General features: G+C 39.0%; 1 protein-coding gene across 1 annotated transcript in view; it reads right to left on the reverse strand.

Moving 5' to 3' along the window:
- MANBA (mannosidase beta) overlaps nt 1-19593 on the reverse strand; it is a 125436-nt gene that overhangs the window by 93616 nt on the left and 12227 nt on the right. The window contains exons 3-6 of the mRNA XM_020901948.2: nt 18411-18516; nt 16246-16416; nt 12059-12182; nt 707-882 (exon numbers count right to left, since the gene is read on the reverse strand). Coding sequence (XP_020757607.2) covers nt 707-882; nt 12059-12182; nt 16246-16416; nt 18411-18516 — 577 coding nt within the window. The remainder of the gene's footprint in view (nt 1-706; nt 883-12058; nt 12183-16245; nt 16417-18410; nt 18517-19593) is intronic.

A 19593-nucleotide genomic window follows, 5' to 3' on the forward strand; every position in this document is an offset into this window, starting at 1 on the left:
TCCATCACCAACTCCCGGAGTCCACCCAAACCCACATCCATTGAGTTGGTGATACCATCCAACCATCTCATCCTCATTCCAACACTTAGTTGACATTTATTCTATATTCTTAACATTTAGAATTGGACTTTGAGGTGAACTCTTCTTCCAAGCCCAGAACTAGAAAAGTGTTTTGAGTTCTTACTTTATCTGAACAGTTACTGAATGCTGATTTGCTCCATCCTTTTCAGCTCACAATTGTCAATTGGAAGAAAAAGGAAAGGAAAAAGAGAAAATAAAATCCAGTCCACTTCTACTCATGAAAGATTATAAGTTGAGATTTAGAATTCTGTATTCAGAATAAGCACCAATATTCAAAATAGTTTACCAGTATCAAAAACAATCACAGCATTCAAATATGATGCTTAGGATGCATTTTGGATTTAGGACACTGCAAATACTGCAGAAAAATTAAACTATAACACACCTGACTTCTTGAGAGGAGAGGATTCCAAAATTAATCACATAACCTCCATTTTCTTAACCTTAAAATTGGAAGAAATCATTCCTTAGCTAGCACACACAAAAAATATATAACAGGTTAAAAGTAAAGGAGAAAATGGAAAAGGTACAATTTTCCTTAATATTCAGTTCCTTTCTTCTAAGCATTTCTTTTGAACAATACTGCTTTCTATCTTGTAGCCTCTCAGAAAGTGCCGACATTCACCTTGTCGATTTTCACAAAGAGCTTAACAGTCCTTTCCCCATGCTGAAGTTCAATGTTGTTTGTCTGCTGTATGTTTAATTCAGGGATGGCTACAATCGCTTCACCAGAAACCAGCTTTGAACTGACAACATCAAAAGAAGACTCTATTTTAAGATTCCATGTCTTCATATAGTTATCTAAGGTGTAAAGAGAAAAAGAAAAAATATATAATTATGTAGAATTCATTGAAAAAAGACCAAAGCAGCTCCTAAACTGTAAGTGCTCCACAAATGCAATCATGATCAAGAGTTCAGTGAAAACTGTTTTAATGTTTAATCCTTCATTCTAAAGAAGAATAACCAAAGTTATATCTTTGTATATACTTCTACTCAAAACTGTTATAATCGTAAGTCACAAAAACTTTATAAACAGGGCATAAATATAAAATTACAAGTGAAAAGATAGTATAAATCTTTCAAGATTGATAAACTCTTCGTTGTTCCTTTTTATAAAGTAAAAAATACTAAGGGTTTTTAAGCCATATAATAAGTTATAAACGTAGTTGTATTAGAATTAATCAGATGTGCAAAAAATAAAGATGTATTCTAAATGTAGATTATTAATCCAAGAAATAGAACCATGTATTTTGCTAAGTGATAGGACTTTGCCATGTATTTTGCTAAGTGATAGGATTTAAATAGTGACCAGGGTAAACAAACATGGCCCCTGCACCTATGAGCTAAGAGAATAATGGGATATGGATAAGTGCAAAAGTGTGATGGTACAAGAACAGGAGAACTAAAAGGTTATTCAGAAAAGTATTCATATTCCCTTTACCACATTTTAATCATTTTTAAATGGAAGCACATACTCCATTCTGATCCAAAGCTATTTATTTTCTAAGATATCCCTAAGTCTTTGACACCTGCCTCACCTTTAGCTCCTAATCATATTGCCTCTGGCTTCCCTGTGTGGGTACTAAGTCACATCAGTCATGTCTGACTCTGTGCAACCCTATGGACTGTAGCCCACCAGCCTCCTCTGTCCATGGGATTCTCCAGACAAGAATACTAGAGTGGGTTGTCATGCCCTTCTCCAGGGGATCTTCCCAACCCAGGGATTGAATCCACATCTCTTACACCTCCTGCAGTGGCAGGCAGGTTCTTTACCACTAGTGCCACCTGGGAAGCCCTTACTATCTCTTATTTCAAGAAATAACAATATTTACCAAGAACATATTATGACCTAGGCATTGCGTTATGCCCCCAACATGTATTAACTTATTTAAGCATCGCACCACTGCTATAAGGTAAATTCCACTATTATCATGTTATAAATGAGAAACCTGATTCAGAGAAGTTAAGTAACTTGCCCAAGGTCACACAGCTAGTAACTAGCATAACTTGGATGTGAACCAAGACAGTCTAAAACTAGAGACTGTACACTTAACCTTTAAATGCAGCCACTCTCACCCAAATAATTTCACCCAAACCGTATCTTAGTGGTGTTCAGGATTTTTACAGTGGGGAGAGGGTTTTATTATATAGGAGAACATGATGGCAAGCTATGCCAGACATCAAACATGTCTTCTGGCTGAGTCTTTGACCAAAACAGCACAGATTTGCAAAACTGTTGAAGTACGCCTACAGATCACCTAGCCTACCTTCTGATGTGTTTGATTTCTCTAGACCACTGGCTGCCAAACTACGGTCTGTGGGCCAAACCTGGCCTACCTCCTGTTTCTACAGATAAAATTTCATTGGAACACAGCTGCTATGGGTTGAATCGTATCATTTCTCCCACCCAAACTCCATGTGCTGAAGCTCTGGCCCCTAATGTGATTCTCTCCAGAGACAGGGTCTTTCAGGCGGTAACTACGTTAACCGAGTTCATGAGGGTAGGGCGTCCTATTCTGACAGGAAAGTAGCCTTACAAAAGGAGGAGATTAATCTCTCCCTCTCCCTCTCCCCCTTCCTTGCCTCCCCCGCTTCATGTCGCCCAGCCCCTTCCCTTTTTCTGTCTCTCTCCCGCCACCTCCTCTCCACCCTCCACGTCTCTCTCTCTCCATGTCTCCCTCTCTCCCCCATGTCCTTCCCTCCGTGAGTCTCTCCCTCCATGCCTGTCTCCCACTCTCTCCATCTCCCTCTCCGCCCCTGTCTCTCCCTCCATCTCCCCCCGACCCTGACCACCACATGAGGACATAACTAGGAAGTGTACCATCTACAAGCCAGGGAGCAGTCTCTCACCACAAACCAAACTGGCCAGTACCTTCATCTTCCACTTTCCAGCTTCCAGAACCGTGAGAAATCAACTCCTGTGGCCGAAGCTGCCCAGCCTTCAGAACCTTGTTCCAGCAGCCCACACAGCACCCATGCCGACTGCTCACACACTGCTCTCAGTTGCCTTCACGCCACAAAGGTCGAGTTCAGTAACTGCAACAAAGGCCATACGAACCCAAACGCTAAAATATTCACTACCTGACCCTTTACAGAAAACCATGCTGCTCTCTATCCCAAAATATATCCCCCCAAAATGCTATTCTAAATGCCCACCTCCCTTTTTTCAGGCCTTGACTAGTAGTGAGGCACAAGCTGGAATCAAGATTGCCGGGAGAAATATCAATGACCTCAGATACGCAGATGACACCACCCTATGGCAGAGAGTGAAGAGGAACTAAAGGGTCTCTTGATGAAAGTGAAAGAGGAGAGTGAAAAAAGCTGGCTTAAAACTCAGCATTCAAAACACTAAGATCATGGCATCCAGTCCCATCACTTCATGGCAAATAGATGGGGAAACAATGGAAACAGTGAGAGACTTTACTTTTTTGGGCTCCAAAATCACTGTAGATGGTGACTGCAGCCATGAAATTACCACCTACAGGTTTCAGTTCTGCCCTCCAGGCACCTCCTACCAACCAATAACCACTAAGACCAAGCAGGTCTTCAGCTGTTTCCTATCACTTCTTCAACAGAGAATCTGCTGCTTGTAACTGCCTCCAGCTGTAACAGTAACTCGCAAACGTTACTGGCCAAACTGCTCAGTGCCTACTGCTTCTAACATAGAACGTTCTAAAATAAACCATCACACGTCTGGAGCTCATCCCATTATTCTCCTGGAGTGCCACAGAATGAAAAAACTAAGGCTGAGAAATGAAAAACCCAACATGAAGAGTTACAAGCCTATCGTCATTACTGAACCCTACACCAACACATTTTGCTCTCTCATCTTCCAAATAGAGTACAACCCTTCCCTCCAGAAGTCATGGAAAATTTCAGTAATTTAGGTTCACAAAGCACATTTAAACAATAATTTTCTGTCATTACCCAGTCTCTTCTTTTCACTGGCTGATTTTATAATGTATAATCTTACATCTAGTTAAGGAACGCTCCCTCTTATAAATCAAGACCCATTTCTAGAACACAGCTTCCTAGCATATCTCTTGTAACTAACAAATTATCCTTCCCTAAAGAATACCTATCACCCCCAGCTCTCCTGAAGCCGAATGCAAGATCATTTCAAAACTGGACAAAGTACTAGATGGTATAAAGAAGAAAGGTTAGTAAATAATTCAAAATCCCCTCCCAGGTCTCTCAGTTACATCAAGTTCTGCATCCTTCCTCACCCTGACTGATCAACCCCAGGCCCAAACAGGACAGGAACTCATCATCAGAACAGGGTGGAGAATAAACCAACGTGCTCTCTCTCTACAATCAACGCCTTCCCTGGCCTGCAGCCTCAGCAGTGTCCTAGCTGATCTTTTTTCCCCGCAGAAGACACTACAGTTTACAGTTTGCTCCATACAAACTCAACCAGGCAGGCGACCTGGGACGCGGCAGAGAACATGGTTCTGGCCATTGAATCATTCTCAAATTCTTCAAAGGCTGATTCAGTGTGAGGTTTCTAAAGACAAGAACCAACCAAATCAGCATGAGTCTGACTTGAACTAGAATTTGCAGAAAGGGTAACCAGCCACACAGCCCAGATTAATGTATGATGCTGCTTCATGCAAGCAGTCTTCAGGACAACGCCAATGGGTGCAGTTGTGGCCAACACACTAGCCTTTGAAACTGTTTATGGGACATCCCTGATGGTCCAGTGGTTAAGAATCTGACTTGCAGTGCAGAGAATGTGGGTTCAAATTCCTGGTTGGGGAAATAAAGTCTCACATGCCACAGGGCAACTAAGCCTATGAGCTGCAACTACTGAACCTCTGTGCTCCAGAGCCCAAGCACCACAACTCGAGAGTCCACAACAAAGATCCCCCATGCCGCAACTAAGACCGATGCAGCCAAATAAATGTAACTATATATATATATATATTTAAAAGTCTAAAATGTGCCAGCTCCTTTTACACTCCCATGTAGTACACTTTTTTGTCAAGATGTGGTCAGGGGAAGAAAAGCTTTACTGGGTTGTCTAAGAGAAAAAAGAAAAAAATCATGGAAGGAGAAAAATAGGAAGAAGGCTGAATTACCTTAATTCAAACACACAGAGGAGCCTAGTGAGGGACAGTCCATGGGTCACAAAGACCAGACGTGACTGAGCATCTGGGCACACACAGAAGCGCGTCTGTAACCACCAGAAAGACACTCTCAGAACTACACCGCAAGCCTTGCTTTAACTGACTGTAATTAAGTATCAATATCTTCATTTAATCATGTATCTAGCTTCAGAAAACCTGAGTTCTTCCACACATATGCCCTCACTAGGCTATAATGAGTGCTGTAATTTACAAACATGGGGAGAGAACCTGTGAAATGTTAGAGGCAGAGGAAACGTGGTGATCTACAAGTCACTTTGTAGATGGGGTACTGGAGGCCTTGACTGCAGAATTAGCCCAAAATTCCTGAGCCTGTGGACAGGACAAGGGCCCAGGTTTCCTGACCCCAGTGCTCTCCATCTTGCATGCCTCTCCCACAGAGGAGGCTATCAAAGAGAGGCACCCTAGCATGCAAACACGGAATGAAGCTGAACAATGAGGAAGAACAAAAGCAAACGTGCTTTTTGCCCTTCAGAGTCCTAAGTCCTAATAGTAAATATGTGACATGTGAAAAAAAGCACTTCAAGGGTGTACAATAGAATGTTAGCCTCTTAATATGAGAGTCGTTGTAAAAAAAAAAAAAAAGAAAGAAAGAAAAAACACTGAAATCTACTAACATAAACAATGTGTCTGACCCTCCACCAAGTGCATAATTATGTGATGCCCAGATCCTCTATTTGTCAGAATACCATCTTTGTAATCTAAACTACATGACAAAGGCATGGCACCAGTTATGTGGGCATTTCTGCCAAACAGTGGAAATATACTTCTTGAATAATTACTGTCTGAATCTTGACAGGCGCTATAAATTATACTCCAAATACAAACAGCAAAAATGTTGGATCTACTCAAAGAAACAAAATGTACCCCAAAGGTCAGGGTTAAGATTACAGGACGGCATCTGGGAGGGTTAAGAACCAGTAGGGACATGGAAGCACACTCTGGTCAGCATGGGATGGATCTGCAAACGTTGGTAGATTGCTTATGTAAAATGAAAAAGATGCTTAATCTCACTGAGGGGGAAGCTCTTCAAAGACGGCTGCATTCATTAGCCCTGCTGAGCTCCTCCCAGCTCCTCTTTCCACCTGTGAGCTGCATCTTGCACCTTTCATAGGTGATGCAGAGCTGCAGTGCCCCCGAAGGAGCAGCAATGACAAGAAGCCTCAGAATGTTTAAATTCAGACATAGGATATTTCCCCATCCTTCTGCCGGAATTACAGGACAGACTCCAGTAGCTGCTTTTCAAAGAGCTAACAGCTTGTATTACCCAAAAAGCAGGCTTACATAGTTACAATAGTTGTTTTCCCCTTCTTTTCCAAGCAGCAAGATCTCCTTGCCTACTCAGCAGGACAAAATCCTCCAAGATGAAATCAAGACAAAACATGCACAAAGCAAAATCTTCCCCCACCCCGACACCAAACAAGGATAAACCGGTAAGTTCTAGAGAAGAAAAAAAATTGACTTACACAACAATAATCAGAGGAGGTTATTCAAACAACTTACCTACCCATAAATATATTTTCAAGGCTGAATACTGTCATTTTATGGGTAATGAAAAGTGATTCAAAATTAACGCAAGAAAATGCATGCTTGCATTCGAAGATGTATGCGTTAAACAAGGCACTAAGCAAGACTGATGGGTTTCTCAGGTTGCTCAGTGGTAAAGAATTCACCTGCCAATGCAGGAGATGTGGGTTTGATCCCTGGGTCAGGAAGATCCACTGGAAAAGGAAATGGCAACACACGCCAGTATTATTGCCTGAGAAGTCCCATGGACAGGGGAGCTTGGCAGGCTATAGCCCATGGAGTGGAAAAGAGTGGGACACAACTTATCCACTCAACAACAGAGCAAGATGGGCAAATCTTTGCTACTTTGTAATATTATATGCTCTGTAGCAAGCTGTAAGCAAAGGGCAGCAGTGACCTTCAATGCAGGCCTCTGTCAGGCAGGCTAGAGTCTAGCTAGGAGCTGGGCCCACTCCTCCAATGCAAAGGCATTCTCTTCAAGAATGAAGAGATGGGGTGCCTTAGGCTGAGGCAACAGGTAAATCTGGATAGGCTCAGGGAGACGGTGTCTCTGAGGAACGGAAGTGCGTGCCCGAGCACAAGTTAAAGACTCACAGCTCACCTCAGCTCAAGAGGAAGATTTACATGTGGAAAAAAACATCTCTGTACTATTTTTCTAACTGTGGTAACAAAAGATTAAACAATGAAGTGTTTCATGAGAACATTATATATTTGGACTTAAAATGTCTATGTAACCTTACGGAAAGTTCATAAAAGTAAACAAACCATCCCTCCCAAAAAAATTTTAGGACCTAATATGAACAATTTACATCAGGTTACAAATATGAGATGATCAATATATGAATATATGTCTCTGTATCTCTCACACGCACATATATGCATTCAAATAAATATTTTCTAATGAAGTTTTAAAGAAAATCATATCAATACATCAGTATCTCTTAAAACCTAGATAAATGAGAGCCTAAGAGACAATGAGAGCAACTCTTGTTTCCCTTTGACCTCAGTGTTTTTTCCAAATACAAACTTGTTTTTATTACCTTAAACATTAAGAATACTTGAAAATCATTTAGGAAACCAAGGGAAATCAAACAAATGACCAAAGGATATTGAAAAGTGCACTATGATAAAAAATTAAGAATGTAGAAAGAGACAAATATATATATGTATGTGTGTGTGTGTGTATATATATATATATATACATAAAGAAAATTAATTAACAAAAATTTCAAGTTAATTTTTAAAAGTCTAATAGCTTTTTTCTGTGTACTTTGTACAATTAAATTGCAGAACTATGGTTGGTCATTTGATCTTTAGGGGTAAGCACACTAATTTTAAATAACGAAATAAATTGAATATTTGGAAAAGCAAAAAGTTATTTTCATCTAACCACAACAGGCAGAAAGCAGAAAGTGCCACAAAGTCAAAGTAGTTTAGCCTTTCATAATAAATTGACTGAAATTACTAGATATTAGATTAGTTTATTTGCTTTCTTCCCTTATTATAGAGACAATATAAGCTCAATATATAAATTTATAAGAATTAAATACAAACTATCTGTAGTATTAGTATACAGAGATTGGCCACTGCTTGCATTAGCTTTGATTAGCCTCATTTCACACTTCAATTTTTAAAATGAATACAGTATTTTATTTTATTTTATTTTTTTTTTTTAAATGATTTTTATTTTAATATAAATCCTTTAAAGGACAACATCCTGTTTGAAATATAAATGTTGATATGTGATAAGAATCTAGGAAATATTTTATTTTTTTTTATTTTTTATTTTTTCCATTTATTTTTATTAGTTGGAGGCTAATTACTTTACATCATTACAGTAGTTTTTGTCATACATTGAAATGAATTAGCCATGGATTACAAGTATTTGATTTTAAATAAAAATGATGTGTATCTACTTTAGATACTGAATTACTCCTGTTTAAAAATGTTTGGTAACTCTCACAATCCTGCTTCAAAGTGTATACAAAATAAATGCAAAAAGTATCCAAAATATATTAGTTTATTCTCTACTATTTTTCAACTTTTAAATTTCTATTGATCTCAGTGATGACTGCTATTTTCCAAATACAAACTGAAAAAAAAATTCTGAAAAAACTCCTAAAGGAAGTTTCTCTCCTAATGCTTCGTAAGTTTATGCTTCAATTTTCTCTATTACATCAAGCAACCAAATTGAAATCTATTAAATTTATCAAAAATATAAGAATTACTGCTTAATATGCATAGGGCACATCTTCTGAACAGGAAATATACTTTTCTCTCTGTTAAGTACAAAATATATTGTAGTCATAAGACATCAAAAATGTACTTGATGTGGATAATTAATAACAGTGAGTCTAAGTAAAATTTTAAGCATCACTTAAATTGATTTAATTCAAATAAAATTCACCCTAGTCACCAATGGCTAATAAACTGAACCTTAATGACTCACAATCAGAAAGAAATATTTAGGTTCATATTCAAGCTTTTAAATTAAACTAGGGCAGTGCTATTGAAATTTTTTCAGTTATCAGAATACTGGAACTCAGAGCACTTTTTCTAACCACCCAAACGCTGACTAAAACTATTGAATAAATAACTTTTGGGAAAATCAGGCCCCCTCTTACAGACGGTTTTATTATATATACCTGAGAAAAATTATGGATGGAGGTCGGGGAGAGTGAACCATTATGTATTTGATCTTACAGCAAGGCTCAGTTTGGGTTGCTGAAGTCTCTGAAGAACAGTTTGAGAAACACTAAACTAGAAAGCTCTAAATAGCCACATTTATATGTGCAATTTACATCAGGGCCTCTAATGCTTTTTTAACATTTAAAAATGCCAGCAGCACCTAATAGCCTCCTCAATTATCAACCATCTCTGATGTGCTTTCATCTTCTGCCTTCAGAAAACACAGATTTGGCTCCATGTAGAGCAATCTACAGAGAAGGCAGTGGCACCCCACTCCAGTACTCTTGCCTGGAAAATCCCATGGACGGAGGAGCCTGGTGGGCTGTAGTCCATGGGGTCGCTAAGAGTCGGACATGGCTGAGCGACTTCACTTTCACTTTTCACTTTTATGCATTGGAGAAGGAAATGGCAACCCACTCCAGTGTTCTTGCCTGGAGAATCCCAGGGACGGGGTCGCAGAGTCAGACACGACTGAAGTGACTCAGCAGCAGTAGCAGCAGAGCCATCTAGGGTCAACGGGCCCCAAAGACACCAGAATTCTCGTACAGACGCATCACAACCTTGCATATAAACAACGTCTAGCTAGGCCTGCAGTGAACTGGACTGAGCATCGTGAGCTATTGCTTAAAATCCCATTTGCCTGGAGAAGGAAATGGCAACCCACTCCAGTGTTCTTGCCTGGAGAATCCCAGGGACGGGGGAGCCTTGGTGGGCTGCCGTCTATGGGGTCGCACAGAGTCAGACCGGACTGAGGCGACTTAGCAGCAGCAGCAGCCTAGTCCTATGTCTATTTACTAAAACTGAACTAAGCAGGACTAGGCTTAATTTAGAGAGTAGCTGCTGTTATGTTTCAATTTTTGATTAGGCCTGTTGATACACACATAAATCTGAGAAATGTCTGAACATACCATGTAATCTATTTAATATTCATTTGCATTAGGAAGGCTAAGATTCTCGTTTTCTAAGTTATAAGTCCCATTATTTAGGTAAAGGTCAGACAAGCATCTTTCTTCTAAACCTTCACTGTATCACATCCATACAGTCAGGAATCTGTAATAAAGTCAATTGATTTAAGAATAAAAAGTGAACATGTAACTTTCTGAGAAATACAATCCCTGAAGTACTCACTAAAAATGGTCAATTATTATGACAATGATTAACAACAGGGGCACAATTCAAAAGCAAAAATGTTCTGTTAATGTGCAGTAAACTGAGCAACAGGGATGACCCCAGAGTGTCTTAGGGCCAGGGCATGCCCTGCAACTAAGACTCAGCCCAGTAAGAACAACTTAGAACATGCTTCTTGATTTAATGTGCTAACAGGTCAGGTTCTCAGCAGCAGTTCTAAAACTATTTCGATCCGGCTTTATTTTTAGTAAGTGAACCACCTATGACTGTCAGGCCTCTTCCTAAAAGCTTTATATTTTACAGAATTAAATAATAAAAAATTTATGACAAAAAATAAAAAAATTAAAAAAAATAAAATAAAATAAAATCCCATTTGCCTCCACCTTCACCCTGACTTTTCTAACTTCTCAAATCTTCTGATCTCTGATTTTCCAAACTACTGGGGTTGCCATCCCGAAGACTGCAACACAATCTAATTTGGTTTATCTCTCCCCTCCACACCACAACCAACTTGCAATGTCAGTAAACACATTATATTTCTTTTCTAAGCCAAACAGACACACAAAGAGTGCTGAGCAAAGAGCTCAACAAATATCTGACCAGCACTCAACCAATTTGTTGACATCTGTGAGATTTCTGAGGTTTTTTTCAATGCTCCTTTCAAAAGAAAAAGCAGTATTCTTTACCTTACCAGAGTTTCTTTAATGTCTTGTTTGCCTTCCAGTTTACTTTCAACTCTTAACAAGGCTGGTATGTCATGGCCTTCAGAGGAGAAAATGTGCAGTGACAGAAAGTCAGCCCAGTGATTTAAGCAAACCAAGAACTCGGCACCATGGAGTTCTGAAAGTGACTACAGGGGCAGCAAAAAGGAGTGCAAGCCCACAGACCCACTCTTTTAAGAGAGAATACATAGCTAGGGAAAACAGAGTCCCTTCCTTCCTTCTTTCCTTCCCTCCTCACCTCCTTCTCTCCTCCTTTCTTTCTTCCTCTAATTTTTTTTTATTTTTCAGGACATATTAAAAGGTAGCTACCCACCTACTTACCTGCCTTATATATTGGGTTGGCCAAAAAGTTTGTTTGGGTTTTTCCATGGAAAATAAATTTTCATGACAGATCAGTTTGTACATATTTTTCACTTTTCTAAACTTAATGTGCCATAAAAATTTTAAAGTAAGTCTCTGAAAAGTACACTCGTCCCTCATTAACCACAACAGATTGGTTCCAGGACCCGCTGGAGGGAGAAAAATCCACTGATGCTCAAAGTCAGCCCTCCTGTATCTGCAGTTCTGAGTCATGGATTCAACAGACCTTAGATCATGCAGGACTGTAGTATTCATTAAAACAAATCCACATGAGTGGACCTGCACAGTTCAAACCCATATTGTTCAAAAGTCAACTGTGTATTTGTATATTCAAATTATAAAGCCAATATTTATAATACAGAGGAGGCTCAGAAAGGAAAACAAAAAAAATCACAGCTCTTAGCTTACCATAGACGGGGGTAAACGTGAAGTAGTTCAGATGACAAATATTATAGGCTTCAATTCTAACATCTTTCCAGATGCCCTGGGTAGGAAAAGAAGGTCCCCAGTCCCAACCAAAGGAACACTGCATCTGTAATTTCAAGGGGAAAAAAGAAGATAGACTCTAATTACCATGAGACTTAAACATTACAAAAAACCTTTTCTTTTAAAATAGTACGTATGTGTATATTGGTTTGCCAGGGCTGCCATAACAAAATACCCCAAACTGGGTGACTTAAACAACAGAATTAAGTTTTGCACAGTTCTAGAGGCTAGGAAGTACAAGATCAAGGTCCTGGCAGGTTTGGCTTCCTGGGCTGACAGACGGCCGCCTTCTCACAGTGCCCTTAACAGCCTCTTCTGTGCACACACACATATACCCTTGCTGTTGTCGAAATTTCCTCTTCCGATATGGACATCAATGATACTGGATTAGGACTAATCCTAATGGTCTCATTTAACTTAATCACCTCTTTAAAGTTCTCACCCCCAAACCGGGAGACATTTTGATCTTATTGAGGGTCAGGACTTCAATACATAAATTTGGGGGGGGGGGCGGTACACAGAATTCAGTCCATGGTAGTGTGCGTGTATGTCCCATCTAAAATAACCCACAATGCACACTCCTGGTATTCACACCCTAGTGTAACCCCCTTCCCTTGAGTATGACATGACCTAATGAATCACTTCTAACCAACAGAATACAGCAGCGATGAGAGCATGTCCAAAATTAGGTTATAGAAGACTGTACCTTCTGTCTTAGGTCAGCTCTCTCTTGGCCAAGAGGGAAGTTGGCTGCCATGCTGCGAGGCAATTCTGGAAGAGGGCCACATGAGTGAGCCTGGAGGCCCATCTCAGGCCACCAATAAGCACATGGTGGAGCTTAGGCAGGCCTCACCCAGGCTTAAAGTGACTGCAGCCCTGGTCCAGAGTTTGTCAGTAACCTCAAGAGTGGCCTTGAGCCAGAAGTACCCAGCTAAGACACACCTGCATTCTTGGCTGACAGAAACTGTGATAACAAACCTTGTTTTAAGCTGGTAAGTTTTGGAATAATTGTTACACAGCAATAGATAACTTAATACAATAACTAATCTATCAACCTAGGCAACATAGTTAAATTTGGTAGAAAAGTTCCAAGACTATAAAATCTAATTATGTACATTTATCCTTCAAAAGCATATTACACTGAAGCAACACAATAGATACTCTTTAAATTTCTTCAAAATGTCTCTGAACCTACTACTATAGTTAAAGGTAATAACTACAAAAAATGAGGAAACATACTGAAAGATAAAAATACGTTTAAACAGGATTAAGAGACTGGCTAGACTTGCAAACCCCTATTTCCTCCAGGATGAATTCAGAAGTCCTAGGTTCTGAACTTACATCCCAGAAACAATAAGTTCAGAATTTACACATCTATTGCAATTACCCTTCAATTAAAAATAAATAAATTTTTGAAAGTATAAAAAAACAAAATAGCAAGAAAAGAAAAAAAAAGCCCTCAACATTCAAAAACTAAAATCATGGCATCCAGTCTCATCACTTCATTAAAAAAAGAAAAGAAAAAAAAAAAAAAAGACTTTAGGCACTGACAGAGGTAACCAGAGCAGAATTTTTCTAACTTCCACTTCGTAAAAGAAAAAAAAATTTCTAAAACACAGTCAATTAAAATGTGTGAGGCTGAGTTAAGCTTTTAAAAGAGAACAAACACCAGAGGAAGTAATGAGATCTTCCTGAAGGGAGAACTTGCAGAACAGAGCCTAAGGATCTGGCCACAGTGTTCTCATTTAAGCATTTGATATTATTTCCTAAGTTCTGTACTTATCTGTAACAGAGATAATTCAGTCTCCATTACAGAGAAAAACAAACTACTAAAACCACTTCACAGCATCCACATCCATATAAAATCAGGACTTAAGGATCTCATGTTCAGAATGAAGACCATCTTGAGGATAGTTATTGCAGGGTTTTTAAGTTCAGATATGTAATTATTTTATTAGGAATAGAGAGAAGGAGGAGGGCAAAAATATTCAACATCTTAAAAGGCAGATTATTTTCCCCAGCAAGGGTTACAAATCACTCTAATTTATATAATCTCTTCAAATAAAAGTTTTCACTTATTCAAAAATATTTGTGCAGTGCTCTCTATGTTTCGGCCTGGGAGTATATTAACATACCAAATAGAAACAGTCCTTTTGCTTACTGCACTCACAGTATATAGCAAGAGATTCAGGCATTGAACAAATATTCACAAAGGAAAATAAAGGAAACAAATTGAACAAATAATCATAAAGGAAATAGCCAGGGAACATATAATGGTGTCAAGGCAAGTCCCCCTGAATAATAGTGACTTTTAAAAGGAGACTTGAAAGTCTCACTTTTAAGTGAGTACCACTTGTCCAGTGTGTTTAGGGGAGAGGGAATGAAGGCATCCTTTCAGAAGGAATAGCATGTATGAAGTCCTCAAGATGCTAGAGAACACGGTGCATTCCAGGAAATGAAAACAGTGGAAAGAGATGAGCAGAAGACTAGAACAGTGGGCACATGGGCCAAACTTAGAGCTAAGAACTTTAGACTTTAGCCTAAAAGCGAGAAACTGTTGAAGAGTTTAAAGGGGGGTGGGGGGCGGGGTGCCGAGATGATTTTCATCTGAAAGGAACACTCTGGCTGTTCCCTGGGCAAATTAATTGGAGTGAGGCAAACAAGGTCACTGGGTACCAGTTGTGCAACCAAAGCAATACCTGATGCAAGAAATAGTAACAGATGGAACCCAAGTGTGGGAGTAGAGAGGAAGCGTGAGCAGATTCAGGAGCTACTAAAAAGGCAACATCCACATCATCAACAGGACTTTTAAAAAACAGACAGGGAGGTATCAAAAACAACTCTGAGGTTCCTGGCTTGAGCAACTGCTGCAAATGGTACTCCGTTCAGTGAGACAGAGAGCCCCGGGAGCAGGGTTTAGATCCCAAGTGCAGTGCTGGGCACAATGAGCTTCAGGCACCCATGGTATGCATGTACAATGGAATACTAGTCAGCCTTAAAAAAGGAAGGAAATTCTGGCACGTGCTACAACACAGATGAACCTTGAAGACATTATATTAGTATCTGAGTATGATATGACCCAATGAATCACTTTTAACTCACAGAATAGAGCAGCAATAAGAGCATGTCCAAAACTAGGTTATAAAAGATTGTTGAAGTGAACTAAGTCAGTCACAAATAGACAAATATTGTATGATTCTACTGGTATGAGGTATCTAGAGGATTAAAACTCCTAGAATCTGAAAGATGGTGGTTGCCAGGGGCTGAGAGTTGAGGGAAAGTCGGGAGTTATTTTTTTAATGAGTACAGAGTTTGTTTTGCAAGATGAAACAGTTCTGGAGACTGATTTCACACAATGTGAATATATTCAATATCACTGAATATACAATTAAAAGAATTAAGATGGTAAATTTTGTGTTATGTGTATTTTATCACAATTAAACTTTTTTTAAATAAAAATACAATTAAAAATGAAGTGTGACATAATATACTAATTAATCCCTGTATTAGTCATCAAGACTGAAAACAGACCCAAAGAGAATTAATCCCCTGTGGCTTTCTTCTCTTTTGTTAGATGTTATGAGAACCTGGCATTAAAACATCACACATCAGCAAATGCATTAACAGTTGCAGAAGGCTAGTAACCAGTATTGCTCATAAATATGAACCCTACAGTCTGATGTAAAGCTGGATAAACGTAAGTGCTTTTAAAAAAAATTGTAAAGAGGGAATGCCCTGGCAGTCCCGTAGTTAGGATTCCGGTAGGGGGCATGGGTTTGATCCCTGGTCAGGACACAAAGATCCTGCAAGCCTCGTGGCATAGCCAAAATAAAAATTGTAAAGGTGCATTATCAGTCACCTATTTTTCTTCTTTTTCCAATGTTATCTAAGTTCTTGGGTACTCCTCAAGAAGGGAACCTAGAAAGAAAAGTTCTCCTCAAAAATTCATATAACTTTTGGTTCTTACTTCTAATTTTTACTATAAATCCCACAAAGGGGCAGGAGAGAGATGCCCACCTTCTGAAATACAACTGCAGTCTTCAAACAAGCATTTCATATACCATCATCCCATCCTTAAGGCTAACGACCCTCCACTGTGAGACCCTTACCTTGCGAATAAAGTTGACATGACATTCGCCATCCTGCACAGGCGGAGGGCAGCTGGGGGGCACCCAGTAGGCAGTGTGAAGTTTACTCCTCTGGTCCGCATATATCACTGGTGACTGGAAACGCACCTCAATGACGTTCACTGCTTTGACCACATGTGTAATATCAAAGCTCTAAATTAAACAGAAAGAACATTTATGAAAGCATCCTCATGTACAAAATTTAAGACATAGGCAAAATGTATGAAAGATGCATAAAATAACTGAAATTTTTAGGTCTAGCCTTTTTGCTGAAGAAAGAATTTCTCCAAGATAGTATAACTTCAGTTCAATTCAGTTGCTCAGTCGTGTCAGACTCTTTGTGACCCCATGGACTGCAGCACACCAGTCTTCCCTGTCTATCTCCAACTCCCGGAGCTTACCCAAACTCATGTCCATCAAGTCGGTGATGCCATCCAACCATCTCATCCTCTGTCGTCCCCTTCTCCTCCCGCCTTCAATCTTTCCCAGCATCAGAGTCTTTTCAACTGAGTCAGTTGTTCGCATCAGTTCTTCGCAAAGTATTGGAGTTTCAGCTTCAGCATCAGTCCTTCCAATGAACACCCAGGACTGACCTCCTTTAGGATGGACTGGTTGGATCTCCTTGCAGTCCAAGGGACTCTCAAGAGTCTTCTCCAACACCACAGTTCAAAAGCATCAATTCTTTGGCACTCAGCTTTCTTTATAGTCCAACTCTCACATCCATACATGACCACTGGAAAAACCATAGCCTTGACTAGATGGACTTTTGTTAGCAAAGTAATGTCTCTGCTTTTTAATATGCTGTCTACGTTGGTCACAGCTTTTCTTCCATGGAGTAAGCGTCTTTTGATTTCATGGATACAGTCACCATCTGCAGTGATTTTCGAGCCCAAGAAAATAAAATCATCCACTGTTTCCACTGTTTCCCCATCTATTTGACATGAAGTGATGGAACCAGATGCCATGATCTTAGTTTCCTGAATGTTGAGTTTTAAGACAACTTTTTCACTCTCCTGTTTCTCTTTCATCAAGAGGCTCTTTAGTTCCTCTCTACTTTCTGCCATAAGGGTGGTGTCATCTGCATACCTGAGGTTATTGATATTTCTCCCGGCAATCTTGATTCCACCTTGTGCTTCATCCAGCCTGGCATGTCACATGATGTACTCTGCATATAAGCTAAATCAGCAGGATGACAATATACAGCCTTGACATACTCCTTTCCCAATTTGGAACCAGTCTGTTGTTTCATGTCCAGTTCTAACTGTTGCTTCTTGGCCTGCATACAGATTTTTCAGGAGGCAGGTCAGGTGGTCTGGTATTCCCATCTCTTGAAGAATTTTCCACACTTTGTTGTGATCCACACAATCAAAGGCTTTGGTATAGTCAATAAAGCAGAAGTAGATGTTTTTCTGGAACTCTCTTGCTTTTTCTACGATCCAGCGGATGTCAGCAATTTGATCGCTGGTTCCTCTGCCTTTTCTAAATTCAGCTTGTATAACTTAGTTGCCAACTTTTAGTTATAACTGATCACATTCTCCTACCCAAACGTAGATTTCTAGGTTTTCTCCTGCTATTTTTACTGAGAGATGAGGGTCCAGGGCCAACAGAGCAAACAGAGGCTATGTTCAGTCCTGGAAAGTCTGCTCTTGCTATTTACTTATGGCTTTGCATTGCCAAGTATTTCCTAGATACTTCATAATAACCTGACCCTCCGGTATGCAGAGCATGTATTTCTAAGTCATAAGTTATTTTTGTTTTGAAAAGTCTACCCTTGACAGGGAAGGGAAATCAGGATAGAATCTCTTAAGGTAACACTTCCAGAAAGGAAGGAACACTTCCTTTTAAAAATGGCTTGTCAGTTGTCACTTCCCTTGAAACTCTGGATTCCAAACAACAGAGAAGGGAACAGCATTTTCAAACATTTTCTATGTGCCAAAAACTAAACCAATCATTTCATACAATTAACTCATTAAATCCTCACAATAATTCTATAGGGCTTGAGTGTCTTCATCATTCAACAAATATGGCAACTGAGAGATAAAGTAACTTACCCATTGCATCAAAGGACTTGTTCTTGCTGCTCGTGATAACAATGAACACAAATACAAACAGTGGTTCTTTTTAACCTGATGTCCTTATGTACTTACGTATCTTCTGAACATGTTGTCTGTTTTGCCAATAGGAACGCTGTTGAGCAGGACTACTGCAACTGTATCGATACCCTCAAAAACCAAATTTACTTTACTCCATTTGCTAAAAAAAGAGACGATTTTTAAAATGAGATGAATAAAAAATAAATAAATAAAACAAGATGAATAAAACATTAACTTAGATAACTAGTCTTTTTTTTATTAAGAATGAAAGGAATAAATATTTCAGAGAAAATATACATTCTTGGAAGGCAATTTTCAATAAAATTTTCAGAAATACTGCTTTAATACATTTTTATGTTGTATGATACAGTTTAACTTTCTTGATAATATTTCAATCATTATCAAATCATGAGGATAACTTCTAATTTCCATGCATTGACTTTTTCCCTAGAACTTCACAAAGTTCTTATATGAATCAAGTTCAATACTGATAACAGACACAAAACATTTTCACAAACTGTTATATTTACTGATGCTAAGAGAACACATTAACCAACTAGCAAGTATCTATGAGTAAATATTATGTGCCCAGTACTCTGCTAAGCCTTACAGAGAACTAAAACAGTCTCTGAATTTAAGGAATCTGAAATCTGTTTGGCATTCAAGCCTAAAACACAGGAAACAAAGAGAAAGCTTCCAATCTCTTCTACTTTGGGATATAGTCTTGATGAATAGACAAGTGATATCAGTTTATGTTATAAAGAAAGACTTCAAGAAGGAAACAAGAGTTTAAAGAACAAAATAATTAAATGTGGCATATCCATACAATAAAATAGTACTCAGCAATAAAAAGAAGTACTGGTGGCCACGACAACACAGACAAACTTGAAAACATCATTATGCTAAGTGAAAGAAGCCAGTCATAAAAAGGAGGTATATATTGTACAATTCCATTTCTTTGAGACTTCCAGAAGAGAAAACTGCATAGCGATAAAAAATAAATTAGCAGTTGCCTAGGGCTGGGAGAAGAATAGGAGGATGGTGATGCAGGAAGTGGTACAGGATTTGCAACAGTAAGCAGCATTTTCACAGACAAGCGGAGAAGGTTAAACTTGATCTGCCAATCAAAAGGAAGACACTCTCATTCTTAAGCAAAAATGTCATGGTAAAATAAACATTTGAGGGCTTTCCTGGAGGTCAAGTGGTTAAGAATTCGCCTAACTGGTTCAATCTCTGG

This window comes from Odocoileus virginianus, chromosome 21 (genome assembly GCF_023699985.2).
Source record: "Odocoileus virginianus isolate 20LAN1187 ecotype Illinois chromosome 21, Ovbor_1.2, whole genome shotgun sequence".
Lineage (NCBI taxonomy): Eukaryota > Metazoa > Chordata > Mammalia > Artiodactyla > Cervidae > Odocoileus > Odocoileus virginianus.